At 34.6% G+C, this 20,838-nt stretch overlaps 2 protein-coding genes across 5 annotated transcripts in view; one reads left to right on the plus strand and one right to left on the minus strand.

The window, feature by feature from the left end:
• Positions 1–4,373, plus strand: part of Ptr (patched domain-containing protein) — a 67,491-nt gene extending 63,118 nt beyond the window's left edge. For all 4 annotated transcript variants that reach the window (XM_088191164.1, XM_088191166.1, XM_088191165.1 and 1 more), the window contains exons 10-12: positions 327–527; positions 593–802; positions 1,029–4,373. In XM_088191164.1, the coding sequence (XP_088047290.1) occupies positions 327–527; positions 593–802; positions 1,029–2,111 (1,494 nt within the window). In that variant the 3' untranslated portion in view covers positions 2,112–4,373. The remainder of the gene's footprint in view (positions 1–326; positions 528–592; positions 803–1,028) is intronic.
• LOC148233593 (uncharacterized) lies at positions 4,306–19,812 on the minus strand. Its single transcript, XM_088191161.1, has 10 exons — positions 19,538–19,812; positions 17,865–18,107; positions 17,563–17,804; positions 13,987–14,785; positions 11,898–12,076; positions 11,586–11,829; positions 11,274–11,460; positions 10,588–10,832; positions 7,065–9,929; positions 4,306–5,936 (listed from the first exon to the last, which is right to left on the minus strand). The coding sequence occupies exons 1-10, from the start codon at positions 19,730–19,732 to the stop codon at positions 5,061–5,063; spliced, it is 6,075 nt and encodes a 2,024-aa protein (XP_088047287.1). The 5' UTR covers positions 19,733–19,812; the 3' UTR covers positions 4,306–5,060.
• Between the last annotated feature and the right edge of the window lie 1,026 nt (positions 19,813–20,838).

A 20,838-nucleotide genomic window follows, 5' to 3' on the forward strand; every position in this document is an offset into this window, starting at 1 on the left:
TGGTTACTCTATATGACCCTGCTTAAAACGTAGGCAACTTATCATCAATTATAATCTGATAAAAAAAATCAGTTGTACTTTAAGACCCTGACAAAAATAGTTACGTGGTAGTACCTTGCCTACCCCTCTAAAGAATTGCTTTTCGATCCATGTATGTAAATATAACAAGAATAGCTTTCGATTTAATCATATAAAATACGAAAAAATTATGAATATTAACAATAGAGCTTACTTAATATTGACTCAGTATTACAGATAAAATGTATCATTATAAACTGTGTTTACTCTGAAGTGCTTATCAATATTTTTTTACATTTTTATTTTAGGTCATAATCAGCGGAGCTTACAACTATTCAGATCCAGTGACGCAAAACCAAGTCGAAGAACTGATGACAAACTTGGAAAACTCCACATACATATCGTCCCCTCTATATTCAGAGTCGTGGTTGAGGTCGTTCTCTAAATATGCCTTTCGAAACAATTACACGTACACCGATGAACAATCGTTCATAAATACTCTATTGAAGGTTCGTAAATGTTAAATAATAATAACTTTATTTAAATTGTTACTAATATGTTGGTAATTTTACAGAACTGGCTGTTCCCCACTAATCCACTGTCGTTGGACGTCAAGTTCGATAAGAACAAGACTCAAATCTTGGCGTCCAGGTTTTTGATCCAAGCTGTTAATGTGAGCGATACAAATCACGAAAAGGATATGGTGAAATTATTGAGAAAGATATGCGACGATTCGCCGTTGAATGCCAGCGTGTTCCATCCGTACTTTGTGTTCTTCGATCAGGTATGTCATTCAAGACAAAATACATATTTTTAAGTTTTATACTCTACGTTATAATGAATTTTTAAAATAGCAAAAAATATATTTTTAATGACATTATTTTCACAAAACGAGTGCAAAGTGTGAATTTATGAGCGCGTTATTGTTAAAATAAATCATGTATTACTCAGACAGCAAAGTAAAATAGTTATAGAATTTATGTTACTGATTTTTTATTTTTTTATTCCAGTTCCAACTAGTCAGACCGGTGTCCATTCAAAACATGGTCGTCGGAGCCATCATCATGATGATCATCTCGTCCATCTTCATCCCCAATTTCCTGTGTTCGCTGTGGGTGGCTTTCAGCATCATTTCTATAGAGATCGGCGTCGTCGGCTACATGGCTCTCTGGGACGTCAATCTGGATTCTATATCCATGATAAACCTCATCATGTGCATCGGTTTTTCCGTGGACTTCACGGCTCACATCTGCTACGCCTACATGACTTCCAAAGCCAAGAAGCCGGACGACCGAGTGCGAGAGTGTCTATACTCTCTAGGCCTTCCGATTATCCAGGGCGCTTCTAGTACCATCTTAGGAGTCGTGGCTCTGATCCTGGCCGAGAGTTATATATTCTTAGTGTTCTTTAAAATGGTGTTCTTGGTCATCTTCTTCGGAGCTATGCACGGTATTTTGTTGTTGCCAGTGTTGTTATCTCTGTTCGGTCCCGGAAGCTGCACTTCGTTCAAAGACGACGACGATATTAAAATGTCGAAAGTAGAGAAAGCTTGTCCTCATCCATATTGCATTCCGCATCCACAGTTAGTCTTGAACGAGAATATGTATAATGGGAAAGGATTTAAGAACGGTGGTTTTAAATATGGAGAGGAGAAGGATTTAGGAATTGGGACGTCGGGGGAAGATTCAAGCGAGTCTAGTTCGAGTAAATCTCAGAGACGCAACGCTGAAGACGAGACTACGAGGAAGCGGTATGAAGAAGGCTGGAGGAGGTCTCATCATCACGTCCAGTCGGTGAGTCAGTTCGTACCGCAGCAGTTGGATTTGTACGGCTACGATGCGGAGAGAGCTTGGCATCGTCAGAGGCAAGAGGGCAATAGGCGCGCCGCTCAAGACGACGGCAAGAGGAATCAGCCAGACGACAGGATCAAGAGACAGGATGACAGGTCGAGGGTAGTCAGGAAGCCGTCCCCGGACGACAGGCCGGTGAGGTCTTATTCGACGCATGCGTTGCAGCCGGCTCGCCTCCCTCAACGCTCGTCTTCGCATCACAACTTGCAGCACAAATACGTCGGCGAGCTGCGGTTTCCGTGAGACTGAAACGAAACTGCGAGCGCCGCTCATTAAGCGATATTAAAAAATTGTATATAAACAAGAGACGAATGTACATACACTTTTTCTACGTATTTATGTCGTTTAGGTTTATTTTAATTGTAAATATGTTGCGTATTTAAAAAGTCAAAATTCATCTCGAAATGTCAGAACCGGTTCGGAACTCGGCTTCGAAGCTATGAAGATTATTAGAATAATCGCAATTTTGGTTATTGGCAAAATTGAGATTATTTTAGTGTATTAATTTTTAAATCAAACTTGTGATTATAATTAGATAACATCTATTTTAATAATATTTTTCCATTATATTTATATATGTACGTATAAACCAAATCTATGATATTTTTATAAGAACAGAATTGTACGATATTCGGAGACGCACATGGGTAAAATCTGAATTATCGATACCGATCTTGCGTCTTCGTCGATACTAGCGCATACTTAAATACTATTAATCGTGTAAAACGATACTTGTAAAAAAGAATTTGCCTTAATTTATTTAGCAAAATAAAAAAAATTGTTATTATTAATTATCGAAGACGTGGGTATTTTTTTATTAAAAGAATGGGATTAATTTATAAATGTACAGTAATTCTATAAAAATTACTATTAAATGTATAATTTAAAAACGAATCGTCGATTCCACAACTTTTCATCAAAATTGTTGAACGTTATCAATTTTTTTAGTGATATTATGTTATTTTTAAGTTAGTTTTAAATTATTGACTGTAATGACTGAACGCTTTTAAGACCGTTCTAATGTATGTTTTATATTATATGAGTGAATTTTCAGCATCGAGTTAAAAATTGTTTTTGTGAGTGAGTGTATATGTGTACATCAGTGGCATTATGCATCCTGTATCTATTTTATTAGATATATGTTTAAATCGAATTTCACAGTATTGACTTTTAATACATTCTATAAATTCACCGCCAGCAATTAATCGCTAGCAGTTTACCGTCCGGTAATTGATCGCATTAACAATGATTGCTAGCTTAAATTACACCAGGCAATACATATAATTTATCATTTTAAATTGAAAATAAGTTGTTTCTGTTATCTGTACCACCCGCACGGTGAATAAATATACTAATACTAATAATTGACCAGTAAAATTATATATTAAATTTTTGATACATTTTAACTGGTCTAGTTAGAAAAATTATAACTTAACTGCAACAGTTGCGAAACGTTTATGCTGTTCAAACCAAAACCTAACCTAATGAAATTCGCATAGTGAAAATTTTCTTTTTTGACAATTTAAAGTGATATTGTCAGCTTTCCTTTGCAGAACTATCTAAAAAATATATAGTTATATAGTAGTATAATAAATGAAGATTGGATTAAGTATAATAAAATCGAATTTTGGTCAATAGGAGAGCGCAAAAACAATTATCACTTCTCGGAAGTCAAAAATGCTTGGTTAAGAGCATTCCCACTGCGACGGAACCAACACGATTTTATTGCTTTTGATGTGGATTTTTGACTTTTAAGAAGTGATAACTGGTTTTTGCGCTCTTCTATTGGTCAAAATTTAGTTTAGATGTACCTGATTACATTTTTACTTCTTGTGAGTCGTAATATTATTATAAGAAAGTCATAGAATAAACACTAAATAACCAAGCATTTCCATTTTGACGGCAACGGCACGATTTTTGACCATGTAGTGATACTTATATTTTGCTGTTCAAACCCAAACCTAACGTAATCAAACCTCTAAAACTAATTATAATTTTTGAACTTCTATTAGATTAATTCGTTTAGGTTAGGTTTTGGTTTGAACAGCAAATGAACGTTTCGCAACCGTCAATTGAATTTCAGACATTTTAGAACAACATAAAATACATTTTGATTTAAAAATTTAATTTATAAGACTTGCCACATTGTCAATCAAGTAATAAATAAGCTTGTTTGTAAATAAACGCATCTCATTGCTGCATTGATAAGGTGGTAAATTGCTAGCACTTAATTGCTGGTGAAAAATTTTCCTACATTTGAACGATAGATTGATATTATAATAAATATACTATTTCCAAATTCAATCTAGCGTTCTTTATATATTAATTGAGGAAATGAAAGAAAGGAAGTGGCGTTTCCATAGCTTGTATGGACGCACCGCACCGCTGCTGGTATACGAACATATATACAAAAATATATATATTAAAAAAATAGAAGTGTTACCGAATTTTTTTATTTATATATATATATACGTTTTTATAATAAAGTGCTAATTTTATACTGAACTCAATTCGTATCATTAAACAGTCGATCCTTAACCTAAGAGACACTCAAATCGCAATTTCCGATACTTGAAAATTGTCCAAATATATGATAAAAACTAAACGAAATCCAAAATAAATAGACTAGACTTAAAAAAATAGAACTTCACTATGTCAATAAAAATACTTCGAACAAAAAATGATCGCCAAATACATAAATAGAAACAAAGTCACAAAACAGGTACAGTATACAAATTATTATGAGTCATATGTAAAAATCTTATCTTTAAATAATCTAAAAATACAATGGCGAGTTAAATGAAAACTTCGAAAGTGCAAACACTGCTTTATTGTCCTGTAATAAACAGGCATGCAACACAAAAACAGTAGTGGCTTAAAATATTTCCCGCATTTGCAACAGTGGTGTTTAGCGATGACACCCATTGAAATTCATTATAGTGATGCATGTGACGCTCTAATAAATAAAATAGCCTCATTTATCGACATTAACTACTAGTTCCACAAATTGTAAGATTCACACAGATCGATTTTTGTTGCCTGCTAGATGTTTTTAAGCAGTGTTAGCTTCTAAAAAATATTTAGTTCTCATTTGACTCACCACCGCAATTATATTTAACCGGTATATACAAAAACGCACCATTTGATTCTTATATTATTCATTGTACATTCATATGGCATTTGTCAATATTATTAACTATCCATTTCGGATAACATCTTTGACAAGCTATCGCGAAAGAGATTCAACTTCTTTTTGTTGGCGATGCTTTCTACTATATCTTTAAAGTGTTCTTTAAAACTCGACTCACACTCAATCTTATTATAAATATAGTCTTTTAAAATTAGCACTGGAACGTTATCCAGCATTTTATTGAAATCGGCTTCTTCGCATACGGTGATGTCGACGTCGGTCGTCGAGTCCCGTTCGGCGACGAAGATCTCGGTGAGATTCTCTTCGATCGGCGTTTCGACATCGCCGGAGCTCTTGAACTGCGTCTCGGATAAGCCTTGCAGGACTTCCGTCGCCAAGGATTCGTCACTCGAGACTTTATTCGAAATCATGTCATAATATTCTCCCAAGACTTTCAGAACGGTCTGTATCTTGGGCGTTTTGATAGGCAATCTGTTCACTTCTAGCTCCGAGAGTTTAGCCAAGTCGCCTATGGTGACGACTTTGTCTTTCAGTTCTTCCAACAAATTATCTTTCCACATTTGCGAGGACAAATCTACCGAAATGACACTTATCGAATCATGACAGTCGATTAGATTCGGATAGATCGGATCGGTGTCATCGAGCATGTGATTGGTGATGATTCCAAGGGGCGGTGGAGAGTCGACCGTCAGCGAACAGACCTCTGAGAGTTGAGAGTCGGTTTCGGAGACGGGTTTGAACTCTGACGCATGGTTTTCAATTTTATTTAACAGACATTTAGCAACGACGCTAACGCGTTTCGGTCTTTCGGGTTTGGTCGGAGGGTCTTCTTCTAGACTGTATGGTTTGAGATATTTCTCCACGCTCATGGTAGTCGACACGGGAGGATCGTGGAAGCTTACTCGTCGCTTCTTCGCCTGTGAAAAAAAGAAATACATTAACTAATGTGACTCTTATGTCTTCTCTATTATGGGGAACATAAATGCCATGCTAAATCACTTCCAAGAAAAATGAGATAAGGGGTGACTCATCGATACAAATGATGTATCCAGCATAGATACATATGTACACAAAATTTAAAATTCAGTGTATTAGTTAATTCCAGAGCCAGCCGTAACTTATTTAACACCCTAAGCAAAAACTAGTGAAAATACAATTTCACTGAAAAATTTACATTCACTGTAACATTTATGCATCGCATGTAAATAAATAATGATATGTATGTAAATAAAAAAGTTGAAATCATATTATTTTACTAGCACCTGTCAGATAAATTATATTTTTACTGGTAAAAATATATATTTACCGGTGAAAAAGTATTCCAATATGATTTTACTGAAATTATAAATTTAAAAAATATTTTTGTGATAGATTCGAGACTGTCTTTTTAGATTTTCTTTGAGGGATAACCTGAGAATTTCTGGTTTAGAATCAGGGACGTCATTTCAGCTTTTTGCAGGGAGAGGGGCAAAAGTTGGCCATTCAGAGGTCTTTGTTTTTAGTATTTCGATTTCATTAAATGACATGCATTTTTCTGGGTAAATTCAAGGGGGGGGGGGGAAGGTCTCTTCCCAATTGACGTCCCTGTTAAAGGAATCTAACATTATTATCTATATATATTTTTAAAAAATATTTGAATATATTTTGCACTTTTAAACATAACAAAAATGGCAACTATAGAATCCCAACGTAATTGGCATATTATCGAAAATAATTTAAGTTCAATTTAAAAAAGTTATTTTCAAATGACATTCACTAGCCTAGATGTTCTCTAATTATTAGTGGTCTTTGATTGTGTGCACATGGTCGCATGTATGCTTACCAAGCAAATTTAGATTTTTTTAGTAGTACTGTTTGAACGTTTGAAAAAAGGAAATGTTACAACTTTATTTTGATTTTTGGCGCCCAGGCGACCACCTATGGACCCTGCTTCTTAGAAAATGATAGCCTTTAGTAGATTTGTCTCTTCAAAAAGTTGTATGATAATTAATGAAATTGTTCCAAATATAATTGTCAGTAGTATTCGATATAAAAGTAAGGGTTACCTTTGAAGCTGGGGATGATCCAAATTCATCGGCTTCGTGCTTCCTCTTCAAAATGGACGGACCGACTGGACTTGCCATGGCGCTCGACAAGTCCTTCGTGAATCCCAAGAGTGGCATGTGCTCGATCAACTTTGGCGGTGAGCCGGCGAGATCGGAGTCGCATTCAGATAGCAGTTTCGCATTTTTATCGTCTTGCATGCACAGACTGAACATCTGCGCCGTCCTGCTGCCGATCATCGTCGTCCAGTCGCTTTTTATCGACTTGCCACTAGGAGTGTTGGGTTTCTTCGCTTTCGGCGGCGATGTTTTCACTGGGCTCATTTTCTCGTTTGTAAATAAATCTGGAGACGTCGGATCTTTCGATTGAGGCGAACCGCTCTCTTCAGGCGATGATGAAACTTTGATAGGAGAAATGTTGACGGTGTCGTTTAAGAATTCCAGAGTCCTTTCGTCGTCGTGATCAATGCACGGCGACATAACGATGCTGGTGTTTAATTTTACAGGTTCGTCAGACGGATATGTGGGACTCACGAACGGCTCGGTATCGGCTTCCGCGAGACTCACGAACGGCTCGGTATCGGCTTCCGCGAGACTCACGAACGGCTCGGTTTCAGCTTCGGTGATTTTTTCTATAGTCGGTTCGTTTACGGTCACATCAGGAGTAGATTTATTACTCTTAGATAAAACAGTTCTAAATAAAATAGTGTCTTCTTGAGAGCTTCCGATTACATCTTGACTGCTTTCGGTGTTCATACTTCCGCTCATTTCTTCAGTCTCTTGCGAAAATATGCTTTTGCATGGAATGATCGGTTCTTTTAAAAACAAGCTATCAATGGGTTTACTGGCCGATACAGTCGAGGATCTTCTGGTGCGGCGAGCTTCGGAGCAGTTCAGAATCAACGGATGACCCTCGTTGGTTTCGATCTGCAGCTGGCTCAGCAGCCTGGATTTTGATTTCTTCTTTTTCAGCTCTTGGCTGTCTAAATTTTCCGAGGCGATGGCGATTGTGAGCCTCCTTTTTCTTGTCTTCCTAACTTTGATTTCGGAATTCTGGTCTTTTTCTTCGCTGCTAATACTGAGCTGTGAATCTTGGTCTTTAGCGGTATCGCTAGGGCTGAGTTTTTGATCTTTTTCCGCATTCCCAGAATTGAGATCCAAATTATCTTCTATATCAGATTTCTGTGACGAATTATCTTTGTCTTCATCGCTAAGTTTTGTTTCTGAATTATTACCTTTGTCTATATTACTGGGCTGGATTTTTGATTTCTTATTAATGTCTGCATTTTCAAGTTCAAGATTAAGTTGTGAATTATCTTTGTCATTATTGATATCTGCAGTAATAGTTTTAATTTTATTTTTTTTCTCCTTATTAATTTTTGTGTCTTTATTTTTGTTTGGTTTGTCTATATTTTGTTGCGAATTCTTATCTTCCTCGTTGTCGGAATTTGATCGACTATCCCGTTCACCGTCCACAACGCTCGGTTGAATTTGTAAATTTTTATCTTCATCTGCATTTCCAAGATTGGATCGCTCATCTACTTCACTTGGATCCGGTTGAATTTCTTTTTCTAAATTTAAAGTCGCTGTACTATTTCTTCTTCTATACCTCCTGGTCGGTTTCACTTCTTCAGATGCTAACAGTTTACTAGTTTTTCGTTTAGCGCGAATAGGTCTCTTCAATGTATTTTTCTCAATTTCTACGACTTCAACGTCTAATGTCGGCGGTATTTCAGATTCGGTATCTACATCTACATCCATCGGCTGCGTTTCAACTTTGTTATTATCCTCTTTTTGTGGTTCGACTCGTTCATCTTCTTTAATATTTGATTCAACTATAACACTCGCTTCGACGGGTGTTTCGATTACGCTCTCGTCTAATTTAATATCGTCGTTTTCTTTATTTTTTATTATTTTAACGACTTCAGTTTCTTCGTTTTGTTTTGTATCTATTATTTTGACTTCTTCGATTTCATCATCTTTACTATCGGGGCATTTTAATGTTTTGTTAATATTTTCGCGAAGCCTCAATAGAATAGATTTCTTCTTACGAGTCGCTGGCGATTCCGCACTTGTGATTTTTTCGCTAGACTGAATGGTTCCGTTGGACTCTTTCATGACGGCGGAACGATTGCGAACTTTATCAGTGGGCTCTTTTTCCTCCGCTTTCAGACGGTTCTCCTTAGATTCCGGAGTGCACATTTTGATAAGTTGAGCCGTTCGCTTGGAAGGATCGACGATCTTGCTCGGAGTTTGCAGCGGCGACGAAGCCGCAGCCGGTTGTAACGCTCGCAGTTCCGAATCGCTACCATTGCAATTGTTGATCATCTTCGCAATGCGCTCGCTTATGTGCGGAGCTATATTCTTATCGGCGCTTTTAGATGAATCTTCAGAATTGTAGCCGGGCAGTTTCCAAACCTGCAACGAATACTCGTCTTGCGATTGAGACAGATCTTCGTGTAGGGCGGGAATGTCGTCTCTTCGCCTCTTCAGTGCATCTATCTGCCGATCGGTCAGATTCTTGGGATCGAACTTCCAGTTCGGTTTGATGACGACAAAGTCATCGTCTTTCTTTGTCTCTTTCTTGACGTCTTTTGCGACTTTTTTGATCGAATCTAAAGTCTGCTTTATGCTGATGATCTCGCTACTTTCTAACTTGATGTTAGACTTGTTCTTCAACAGAGAATTCAATAGATCGCAACATTTAGTTTCTATGTCGAGAGAGTGCTTGTAGACTTTCAACAGTATACAAATTAATACAACGACCCTGCTGGCTATTTTGTTGAAGTACGTCGACGATTGTAAAGAGTTCAAAGAGTCCAACAGCAAGTTTATGAATACTGGAGTTGTAGACTCTTCCGCGGATGACTGAAATAACATATACCGATTAATATGGTAAGTTAAAGGCTTAATTAAATAATATTTGGAGTCACTGGGCCATGTTAGAGTAAAAAAGAATAAGAGAGAGAAAAGTATAGATCCCTACTATGAAACTGTTCTGCTGAACAGTTTCATAGTAGGGATCTATACTTTTCTCTCTCTCTAAACTAAGGAAAGTATCAGACTATCGAAAATGTATTATTTAATTAAAAACAATATTCAAAATGATCAAAATTATCCATATAAATTAAAATATTATTAATGACATATATTAAAAATATGTAATAGAAGAATTAAATGTCAGATTTTTTATAAACAGATTACTTGTTGACACAATAAAAAAAACATCCTGTGCCATTCTGCTCCACAAAGGTAGCTGTTATGAAAAGTACCATTCATTGGTGAACTATTAACAATTTTGTTTTTCTTTACGAAGTGTATAAAATAAAAATGTGTTTCTAAAGTGAATGGTGAATATAATTAAAAAAATAATAATTTAAATCTGATGATCTGCAGATTAAGTGCTAGTAAAAAACTGCCGTTTTATATACGCGTCTGATAAAATCCGCATTGAACAAAAAGTTTGACTATAGCGAGTGTTGGAAAATGTAGAATATTATCATTGGAAGTAACATGAAATTCATACCTGAGCTTCGCATCCGTCATAATGAGTTATCAAAACGTTGATTAATTTCAGTATCGCTGGTATTAGAACCTCGGTCGATTGCGACGAAGCAAGACTGTGGCAATAATAGAGTTCCATTATTGTCGCTAAATCTTTGAGAGAAATTACTAGCGCAGATAGCTGCACATTGCTCAAGTTTCCTTTTTCGAACATATTCAAATGTTGACACAGTGGCACTGATAGCCGTTGAGTTGAAGACGTGTCCCCTAAAATAAATAATTAATGTAAGTAACAAAACAGCATTATAATAGCATAACACAATATCAAATACAAAATAGCCTCATATTACTAAAGAATCGTCATAATCTCACACCTATCGAAGCGTTTCAAAGTTCACGTTGGCCTAATTGAAACATTAAAATGTAGAAGTCAAACGTTACATCTCATCCTATGACTTGAGGGAAGAGATGGATTTTAAAGAATAACTCCATAGCTTAGAAAATTATATTTTCGTCGCGATTATATCTCTCCGGCCTTACAGCACTAGCTGAAGCTCTACAGACGAGCACCAAGATTACAGAGAGCGGCGCATGAACCGAGTCTAATTGTACGCTTCGATGAGAGTGCGAGTACTTCAGTCGCCGTTTATAATCATCGGCTGATGAAATATAAGTATATTTAATAGTTAATTATAGTCGACAGCTCACCGGATTTTTCTTCGGCTTGTTTCTTGATTATAGCCGTAATAATAAACGCAAAAAATCCTCTCGATCCTTGATCAATCACCGCATAGATCTCTTCCTTTAGAGTTGCTAGTGTTTTTTGTTTTCCGATTTTAATTTTATTATTAGGTATGCCGTATAGTTTCTTCCATGATACTAATACGTTCAATATCTAAAAATATATTTTTAAATGAGAAAAAATAAATTATATTGATAGTTTTATTAATTTTTTGACTATATCAAAATAAAAATTTAATAAAGTTCATATTGGATAAGATATATAAAAATATTTCAAACCGTGAAATCGTCATCGATGAGTTTTTCGTTAAATAACGGCCACATTAAAACACTGGATATGATTTCGGCGTTTATCTGATTCGACTGATTTGATAAAACTCTAGCCATACTGCACCACAAGATCGTTCCGTTGTTGGCCGGCTCAATTTCATTGAGAAACCAGTTCGGAAAATTGTTTTCGTCGTGCGAAAGTCCAACTTCCATGACATCTTCGAAGGTTTGATACACTTTATTCACGTTTTCTCTGAAAAATAAAATAAAAAATATTATTTCGTCAACTTTGATATTACAAAGAAGATTTTTTATGCTCACTTGTGATACAGCGTCGGTGTTAAGATTAACCGAATCAACGCCTGAATGGGAGTGTATCGATCCAAGTATTTAAACTTTTCTTGATTCAGGTATTTAGCGCTGTATCCATCTTCGACTATCAGAGATGGAATTATTATTGTCAGTATAATCTCGGCAAAGAGCGGATCGGTCATAGACGTCTGAAATGTATATATATGTGAATTAGATGTTTTGATACAATAAATACATATAGCATACAGATTGATAACACTTACATGTCGATAACTTAAATACGTGTAATTTGTAAAACTATAGTTTATTCTTTACATTTTAAAATTTAACGTGTGCACTATTTTTTTTAAACATAGGCCGCCTGTTAGAGTTTTTGAGTACACCCATCCCCTGATTTGCGCGGTAGATACGTTCTTTAGAAACCTCGCGTAAAAAAAGGCAAGGAATTCATACAAAAATATAATATAAGATATATCAGACAGATGAATATAGGTTATGTACGTACGAGGTGACGTCATCGCTGCGATTTGCAGCGCTGAACGTTAAAAACATACATATTTTAAATTAAAGTGAAACCGCGCAAAAAAAATACCGCATAAATCGAAGGATGAGTGATTTTTCAGATCAGAATTTTAATATGGGTATGGTTAGAATATACATTACTCGGGTTAGAATTTGTATTAACACTTTGCGAACAAAGTTATAAAAGTTAATAATACTGTTCTAATGGAAATGTTTATTTTTAACAAATGGTGTTAATTTTAGCAATGACGAATTTTTTCGGATAGTAAAAATGTTATTACTACGGCTCATTCATTTAGTTTTTTTTTTTGAATTGGAGAAACGTGGGAATTTATGTGATTTCACTCTCCAGAACATTTTTTGCGTCAGTTTAAAATATTGATTGATCAAGTTCATAAGTCTTCGTGTTTCAAGCCTTTGAAAAAAAACCTTTTGACCCAAAAACTGATGAATAAACGTAAAAAAAATGCTGATAATGGAGACGACGAATTTACTTTTGCTGTGTACAATAATGCAAAGGAATAGTCTATATTTATTTTCAACTTTTTTAGGAACTTTAGGAATATTAGAGAATATTTTATTTTTACAACTTCAAAAATCTTTAAAAATAATACTACATTATTGTTGATAATTATTGAAGACCATTTATATTATCGAACTTTATAAATGTTAAGTGAATAATTTAAATAAAAAATAGTTTTTTATACATTGTTTTGTTTTATTTTTTTCTATTTATCTATGATTTTTTTTATTTTTTAAAAATTGCATTTAAACTGCGCATAATTGATTTTGAGTGCTTTGCAGATTGTATCACGAAGTTCTCTGATCGCAAAGAGTTAAAAAATGGTCAGATTATAAGCTGCCAGAACAAATATTCGATGGTCAGAATTTATATTTAATAGTTAGAATTTATATTAAATGAAAAGAAATATTTTGACAATAATTATTTAGTGTGCAATAATGTTGTTATTGCTGTAACGCAGATGATACAACTGATCAATCTGTCATTCGCAAGTCGACAGTTCATTATCATTACTATTATCAAGGTATTTTAAGACTAATTTGCTTGATTGGGCTCACAACATTGTCAGATGGCAACACAAAGCATGCTCTCTGTTTCAGCTGTCATTATTTTTGCTTCGCATCCTACATACAATTATGAATAGATTTGTTGAGTTATTCATGGGGTGTTCACTTTCTAACCAACGCTCATTTACACCTATTTATATATTTTAAAAATAAATAGTTTATTATATTTATAAATGTTATATTTTTTTCAATTCACATGATCGTCCTATATTTTAATTCTGATCATCCAATATTTTTGTTCTGACCATATTCTATTTTCATTCTAACCCTGAATAAAATAATTATCCATCCATTCTTTTAATACTGATCATCCTATATTTTAATTCAGACTGTGCTATTTTCATTTTAACAATTTGAAATTTATTCTGCCCTGAATAAAATATTTATGACTATTATTTTATTCAGGGTCAGAATTCTCAAAGAAGCAATAGAAGGAGAGTAGAAACTGTAACTACATACATCTTAAAATAATAAAGTTTTGAAATACCTCGATTAAATTCGCTACCAAGTCGATCAGCGATCTCAGGAGTGATTGATTCGCCTCCGCCGATTTTATTTTGGACGCCGAAAGCACGATTGACGCCCAAGTGCATTTCAGACTCTGAACGTTTTCGTCGAAGAGTTCTTTATCACAAACGCTCATATGCGTATGTGCATAAACGGTGACCTGTTTCAGACCGTGCAGAATGAATTCTTTATACTTTTCGATAGCTGTTGGTCCGATAATTGGTTCTCCTAGATGAAAACTAGCAATTTTCGTACATCCGCAGGACTCACGGTGTCCGCATAATTCGATGAAGGACTTTATGATCATCTTCTGCACCGGCGGAAACACTCTGCCCGGGCTGGCGAATGAAGCGTTCACGTTAGCGTTCGGTTCGCCGAAGCAGAACTTAAAGAACGACTTCAACACCTTCTCGTATTTTATGACGTCCGGTCCGAGTTTCGAGATGAAGTGCCACCACGTTTCGTATTTGACGACGGCGATGGCTTTCGTTTTGGCATTGTTCGACTCTAAGGCGACAGTCACCACTTGGATCCGTTTAGCGTTGTACAGAATGTTCACGTCTAACGTGTAATTGTTCACCAGTTCTCTGAGGCAATGGAAAGATTTTATCTTAAATTCGACGCTGCTTTTGAAAGCTTCCTGTATCACAAAGAGAAGTGGATTTATGGCGCCGCCGATCTTGTGCAACTCTTTTCTAGTGATTTTGATGATACAAATCCATAATTGTTCCCATAATGGATCGTTTTGTTTTAAGAGATTCACCATTACCTCCGGATAACTGAAATGTTAAAAATTTGTATGTAACTTTGCAGCAATATTAATATAGGAACATATTCACGTTTAATGTATGAAGTTAGTCGCAACGGAAATAATGAATTGTTTGCGCATTACTGTTGGACAAATTAAGTGCGAGCGAGCAAGCATTGGTCAGAACGTTGAGCTCTCTACTTCTATTTCTAATTATTATACCTTTAATTAATTATTGATTATTATTACTTATATTATTGTATCAATTCATGTAGTGTGCTTATTACAAAAGAAGGAACAAAATGTTCTAAATTATGTTAGAAATTATATTTTTATTACAAATAAAAACATTTAAAATATTAATTATATAAAAAAACGTTTTTAGGACGAAAACAGAAATGAAAAAATTACAATTTGAAGCCCTGATGCAAAATAGTATTTAATTAATTTCATCATATGTTATTTTGCTCTTAAAACAATTCAGTTAAATTGCACCAAATAAAATTTTGTTCGTCGATGTTTTGAAGCAGTTCAAACACACTAAGATGTATGTATAAACAGATAAATCAATTTTACCACATCCAGTAGTCTGCACATTTATGCAACAGTAATTCGAACTCGACAAAGCAAGTATTGCTCTCTTTTGTTATTATATATGTAAAATTTAACGTCCGCAATTCACCACCAGCAATTAATTGGTAGCAGTTTAGTCGCGTCAATTGATTGCATAATCAATTCAAAGCCTATAAATGACCGCTAGAATATTTTATCACCCCGCAATGTATACTTATTATTTTATGATTTTTTGTTTCGTTTTATGTATTATTTTAATTATGTATTGAAATAATACTATATATTATTTTCGACCATCGTGACACATTGGATTAACCTGTTAGGTCACAGTCTTTATTTAATTTAAATAAACACAATTTATACAAAATTTATTTTACATTATTTAGTTCAAATTAAGAATAAAGTTTTTCTATATGTGTTATTATTACTATCCGCGCAGTGAACAATTACAGTTTCACTGATGGAATTATAAATCGATAGTAAATTATATTCGTACTAATAAAAATTTAGCTTCACTCTAATAGTTGTGAAACGAAAATTTGCTGTTCAAACCCAAACCCCCAACCTAATGAAATCCAGATTAAGTTAGTATATAAGCTGTATGATTAAGTTAGTATATTGTATACTGGGTTATGGCCAACATAAACATTGTCAAGGCCGAAAGTGTGCCTATAAAGCAGCCTGTTTACTGCAAAACGCTCTTCTTCCTCCGGCAGCCGGCCACCGTACGGTGAGGACTGGCACTAACCCGTCCTACCACGACGCCGCTGCGAATAAACAACGCCACTCCATATCGTTCTTTCATTCCACTTTCGAACCTCTACCGGATCGCTTGAGGATCCACTACATTTATATAAATTTATTTTACATAATTTATTTCAAATTAATAATAGTTTTTCTATATGTGTTATTTTTACTATCCGCGCAGTGAACAAATACAGTTTCACTGATGGAATTATATATCGATAGTAAATTATATTCGTACTAATAAAAATTTAACTTCACTGTAATAGTTGCGAAACGTCCATTTGCTGTACAAACCCAAACCCCCAACCTAATGAAATCCATATAGCGAAAATTTTGGTACAAAATATTAAAATATATATTATAAAAGCACAACTTTAAGAGCCGCACTTTGATCATCTAAATTATTAGCAATTACAAAGAGAAATTGTCATCTTTTCTATGCACAATTATCTAAATAAAATATAATTCTAACTAATTAATTTATTTTTATCAAAGTGTAAATTCCTCTGATACAAAAAATATAAAGACGTTTATAAAATAAGATATATTTATGAAGTATTTTTTTTTTATACTAACGGTGAAATTTATTTTAAAAAAACATCTACGCAGTGAAATTTTATTTAATATGTTTTTTAACAACTCCTAGTCTAGATCTGTATGTATATAGACCATGGTCTACAATTTAAAACCGAACATTCCCACTACGACGATGGTTTTTTAACTTCCGACTTCCAAGGACTGGATGAAGTATATTAAAATCGAATTTTGGTCAATAGAGCACAAAAACAATTATGTGTAGTGGGAATGCTCGATATTGAGTGTTCCCACTGCAGCGTCGCCGACACGATTTTATTGCTTTTGACGTGAATTTTTGACTTCTGAGAAGTGATAATTGTTTTTTGCAGTTTTCTATTGGTCAAAATTCTGTTTAGATGTATCTAATTAAATTCTTACTTCTTGTGAGTAGTAATATTATTATAAAAACACTATATAACCGAGCATTTGCACTATGACGACAATAGCCTGATTTTTGACCGAGTAGTGATATTTATATTTTGCGCTCTATTATTCAAAATTCCATTTGCTGTTCAAACCCAAACCCAATGTAATCAAACTTCTAAAACTAATTATAATTTTTGACCTTCCATTAGATTAATTCGTATAGGTTAGGTTTTGGTTTGAACAGCAAATGTATGTTTCGTAACTGTGAAATTGGGTTGCATAGACATTTTAGAACAGCATATCATTATAATGAGTAAGCAAGTTTGTAAAAGCACACCTCGTTGCTTCTAAACGGTAAAATGGGCTAGCGATATAAAATACTTATTTTCAATTTAAAATGATCAATAAATTCATATAAATTATATATATTGCCTGGCGATAAAATATGCCAACAATCATTTGTGCGGTTGAATGCCAGCAATAAATTGCTGGCAGTGAGTTATAATTAATTGTACTGATTTATAATATTATAAAATTGTATCTTACGCTTTAGAATCTGTAATATTCTTTATCACCGCTGGCCACTCTGGAGAATTTAGATACTGCAAAGTGATCAAATCTTCGAAGATGGAATCGCAGACAGTCAACCCGAACTGTCTCTCTTTATTTTCCTTCAAAAATATAAACGATATCATATCTTTCAACCAAACGGAGAGACCCTGCTCTACGAATTTGGTTCTGTCCTGGTTCGAAAGGCTCTTTATGAACGATTCGAATATTTTAAGTATCTGAAATCAAAAGTCGTCATTTAATTTTATCGTTTGATCGTCGTAAAATAGCGAACATACTTTATCTCCGTGCGGTACATTCCGGTCGGTTCGATTGAAGTAAATCTTCAATATCGAAATCATCGGTTGGAACAGCGCAGAATGCGGAACCGGATACAAGCCGGCGGAGAACCTGACGAGCGTCTCTGTCAAGTGAGTCAGTATTTTGATGTTCTCGTCGGGCTGTTGGAGAGCTTCTATCAGATAGTTCATGATCAGAGGCATAGAACTGCATATTTGAGAAACTATAGGAAACACTCCATTCTGAAAAAATAAACAAAACAATTCCACTCAATCTGGTTTTACACAAAATTAACGATCAATCTACAGCTCATGGAATTTGTGATGCGATAAAATTAAGATACCGGCAGCTCATAAGAAATGCAGTGAAACTTAACGACGTGCCGTTTATTGGTAAATATTTATGTCCCCGCGAAACTTTACTGTAAAAACTTTTGGCTTTGTCTAAATTTAATCATTAAAAGTAATCAACCATTTGGTCGAATTCTAAAAAATTTACAGCACAGCATGTGTTGTACAGGCAGTTTTTTTATACAAATACATCTAAAAATACGATTCGTATATAAAAAAATGGTTCAATATGCAACCGTAGTGAAATATATTAAATTTATTAAAAAATAATACCGAAAAACCAAGATTTATTCAAATATTTAGACAGACATAATTGAGTTCAGCAATAGATGTCACTGGCACAATAATTTTTACATATTGAAAAAACTTTATTTTGAGACGTTGGCGTTTTTACTGATATTTTGATGAATATTAACTGGTTCAACAGTGCGAGTTTGTTCAGGTATTCTGCACTGAAATCAGAGCGACTTAAACGGTGAGTCACACGTTGGTTAATTTTTTAAAACAAATTAATTAATTAAGATTGTTGTACTAGCATCCATTTATCAGTAAACCAAGTATTTTATAATTATATTCAGAAAGAGATACTTACATGTGAAAAGAAGTAACAGGTGATTCACTAATTAGTCACTGGCATTTAAAGGGATAAAAATGATATTGCCTGTTAGTCATAAATCTTTATCTTTTAGTCAAGTTATAAATGTATCAAACAAATGATTTATTATAATAATGTATCATTGGTCGATACATCAGTGAAACTATATTATGTGAAATTGAGTTTCAAGGACAGTTTAGGGCTATAGATATAACTTGACTGGTAAGTTGCTCCATTTGATATTTTCGTCATCACAACCTAATCTTTGAAATTTGTCGCAGAATAAGATTAACGATTACAGACAAAGTGCGTTACATAGTTATACATTTGTAAATACAATTAGATCAAGTAGATTAAAATATTGTAAACTTTCACCTTTATGCAATAAGCGATAAAATCAACAGTAAAGATGTAAGTTTGCAAATGAAGTTGCAGTTAGAAAAAGACATAGTTGCAAAAATAAAAATAATCACAGAGCAGAAATCAAGGAGATGATGAATATTGACAGTAAACAAACTTACATATTTTATTTGAAATAGATAAAGAAACTATTCGAGCCGTTAACTCGTTTTCCACATGAAAAAATTACAAACTGTATCAACATATGAATATATTAAAAATTTGAAAAAATCAAGTCGCCATTTTGGTCGGCCATCTTTAGTTGGCAATTTTCGACGCGGAAGTGAGGTTATGTCAAAGTTTCGACTGCTCGACCGCTCATACAGACCTGCATTTTGTCCAACACTATGTCGAAGATGTTGAGGATCCTCCGGGCATTATCCTTGCGCGGCAGGTCCTTGTTGAGAAGTTCTATGAACGTTTCGAGCTGCTCGCGCGTGACGGCTACGTCCTGCGCCACCAGCTTCTCGATCAGCTGGTACGTCTGGCCCTTGACGAGCGACGGGTGCTCGAAGCCCCCCATGGCTAACGATCGCCGGAGAGACTGTAAATGCAAGAAATGACCAGCTCCAGTCACGCCATTGCACTTCTGGCGCGAAATGCGCTTGGTCCAAGCGCGCTCCGCGGCGACCTGCTACTTGAGGGCTAAGGAGGAGCTGGCGAGACGCTATAACTTAGCTCTTTTACGCCCTAGCCCTTTTACGCTTAAACTAGAATTATATGCAAGTAATTTGATTATTACTACTAAATTACTAAAGGTTTAGCTGTAAAAATTGATTCGATGTTCATATTTAAAACACACGATCCTTCACGAGATAAAAATAAATAAATATTACGCTAAATACGTTACGTTAAATTAAGTTTGTACCTGCAAGACCACGCGTCACAAAATAAACGTATTTTTAAATAGTTTTTGAAAAAAGAAAACAGAATATTTTAGCCGATTATAAACGTGCTGCAGTTGATAATTTTCGATTTATTAAACGAAAAAGCTCCAAAAATTATTAATATGAAAAAAATAAATATTCTAAATTTAAAAAAATGAATTAAAAATTCCGCTCGATAACTACAAATATATTGGCCTGAAGATATTAATGTTTTATGAGGTTTGGAAAAGCAGAAGTTATTAACTTCTTAACTCTTTGACAGATACGTCATTTCAGATTTTTTTAGGTCGAAATAAAATTTGGCAAGACTTTAACAAATTAATGGTATTTCATTAAGTGAAATTTAATTTTCAAGTCCAATTTAAGTGAAGAAAAAATCCTCCACCTACCACTCAAATTGCGTCCCTAATTAAAATTCACGTCAAAAGCAATAAAATCGTGCTGTCGTCGTCGCAGTGAAAACGCTTAATTTGCTAGTTCATATATATTTTAATCTCTCAAATTATCTATCGCCGTTTATTCTTACCAAAAAAAAAAAACTTTTTTTTCTGCGGACACTGAGATGTTTCGATTTCTCAAAGTACGTCGATCTGTACGAGAGCATAGCTAGGAGTTGAAACAGGTTTAAGTTTAAGTGAAATGTTAAATAATTTTTTTATTAAAAGTTTACAATTAATGTTACATGTAAAAACGAGCGGCCGACAGACGAGGCACCGCCGGTCGGCAAACTTTCGCCGCGGTC

Source organism: Plectrocnemia conspersa, unplaced genomic scaffold (assembly GCF_051122295.1).
Source record: "Plectrocnemia conspersa isolate PC_06_02 unplaced genomic scaffold, ASM5112229v1 ptg000008l, whole genome shotgun sequence".
Classification (NCBI taxonomy): Eukaryota; Metazoa; Arthropoda; class Insecta; order Trichoptera; family Polycentropodidae; genus Plectrocnemia; species Plectrocnemia conspersa.

Bases quoted from the DNA above. Each gene is read 5' to 3' on its own strand.
- LOC148233593 (XM_088191161.1), bottom strand. From the start codon at position 19,732: ATGGGGGGCTTCGAGCACCCGTCGCTCGTCAAGGGCCAGACGTACCAG. The intron at 17,805-17,864 runs GTATGTTCGCTA...TTTTGATTTCAG, and splicing joins ATGTACCGCACGGAGATAAA to ATACTTAAAATATTCGAATC. The intron at 14,786-17,562 runs GTAAGATACAAT...TTAACATTTCAG, and splicing joins AATATTACAGATTCTAAAGC to TTATCCGGAGGTAATGGTGA.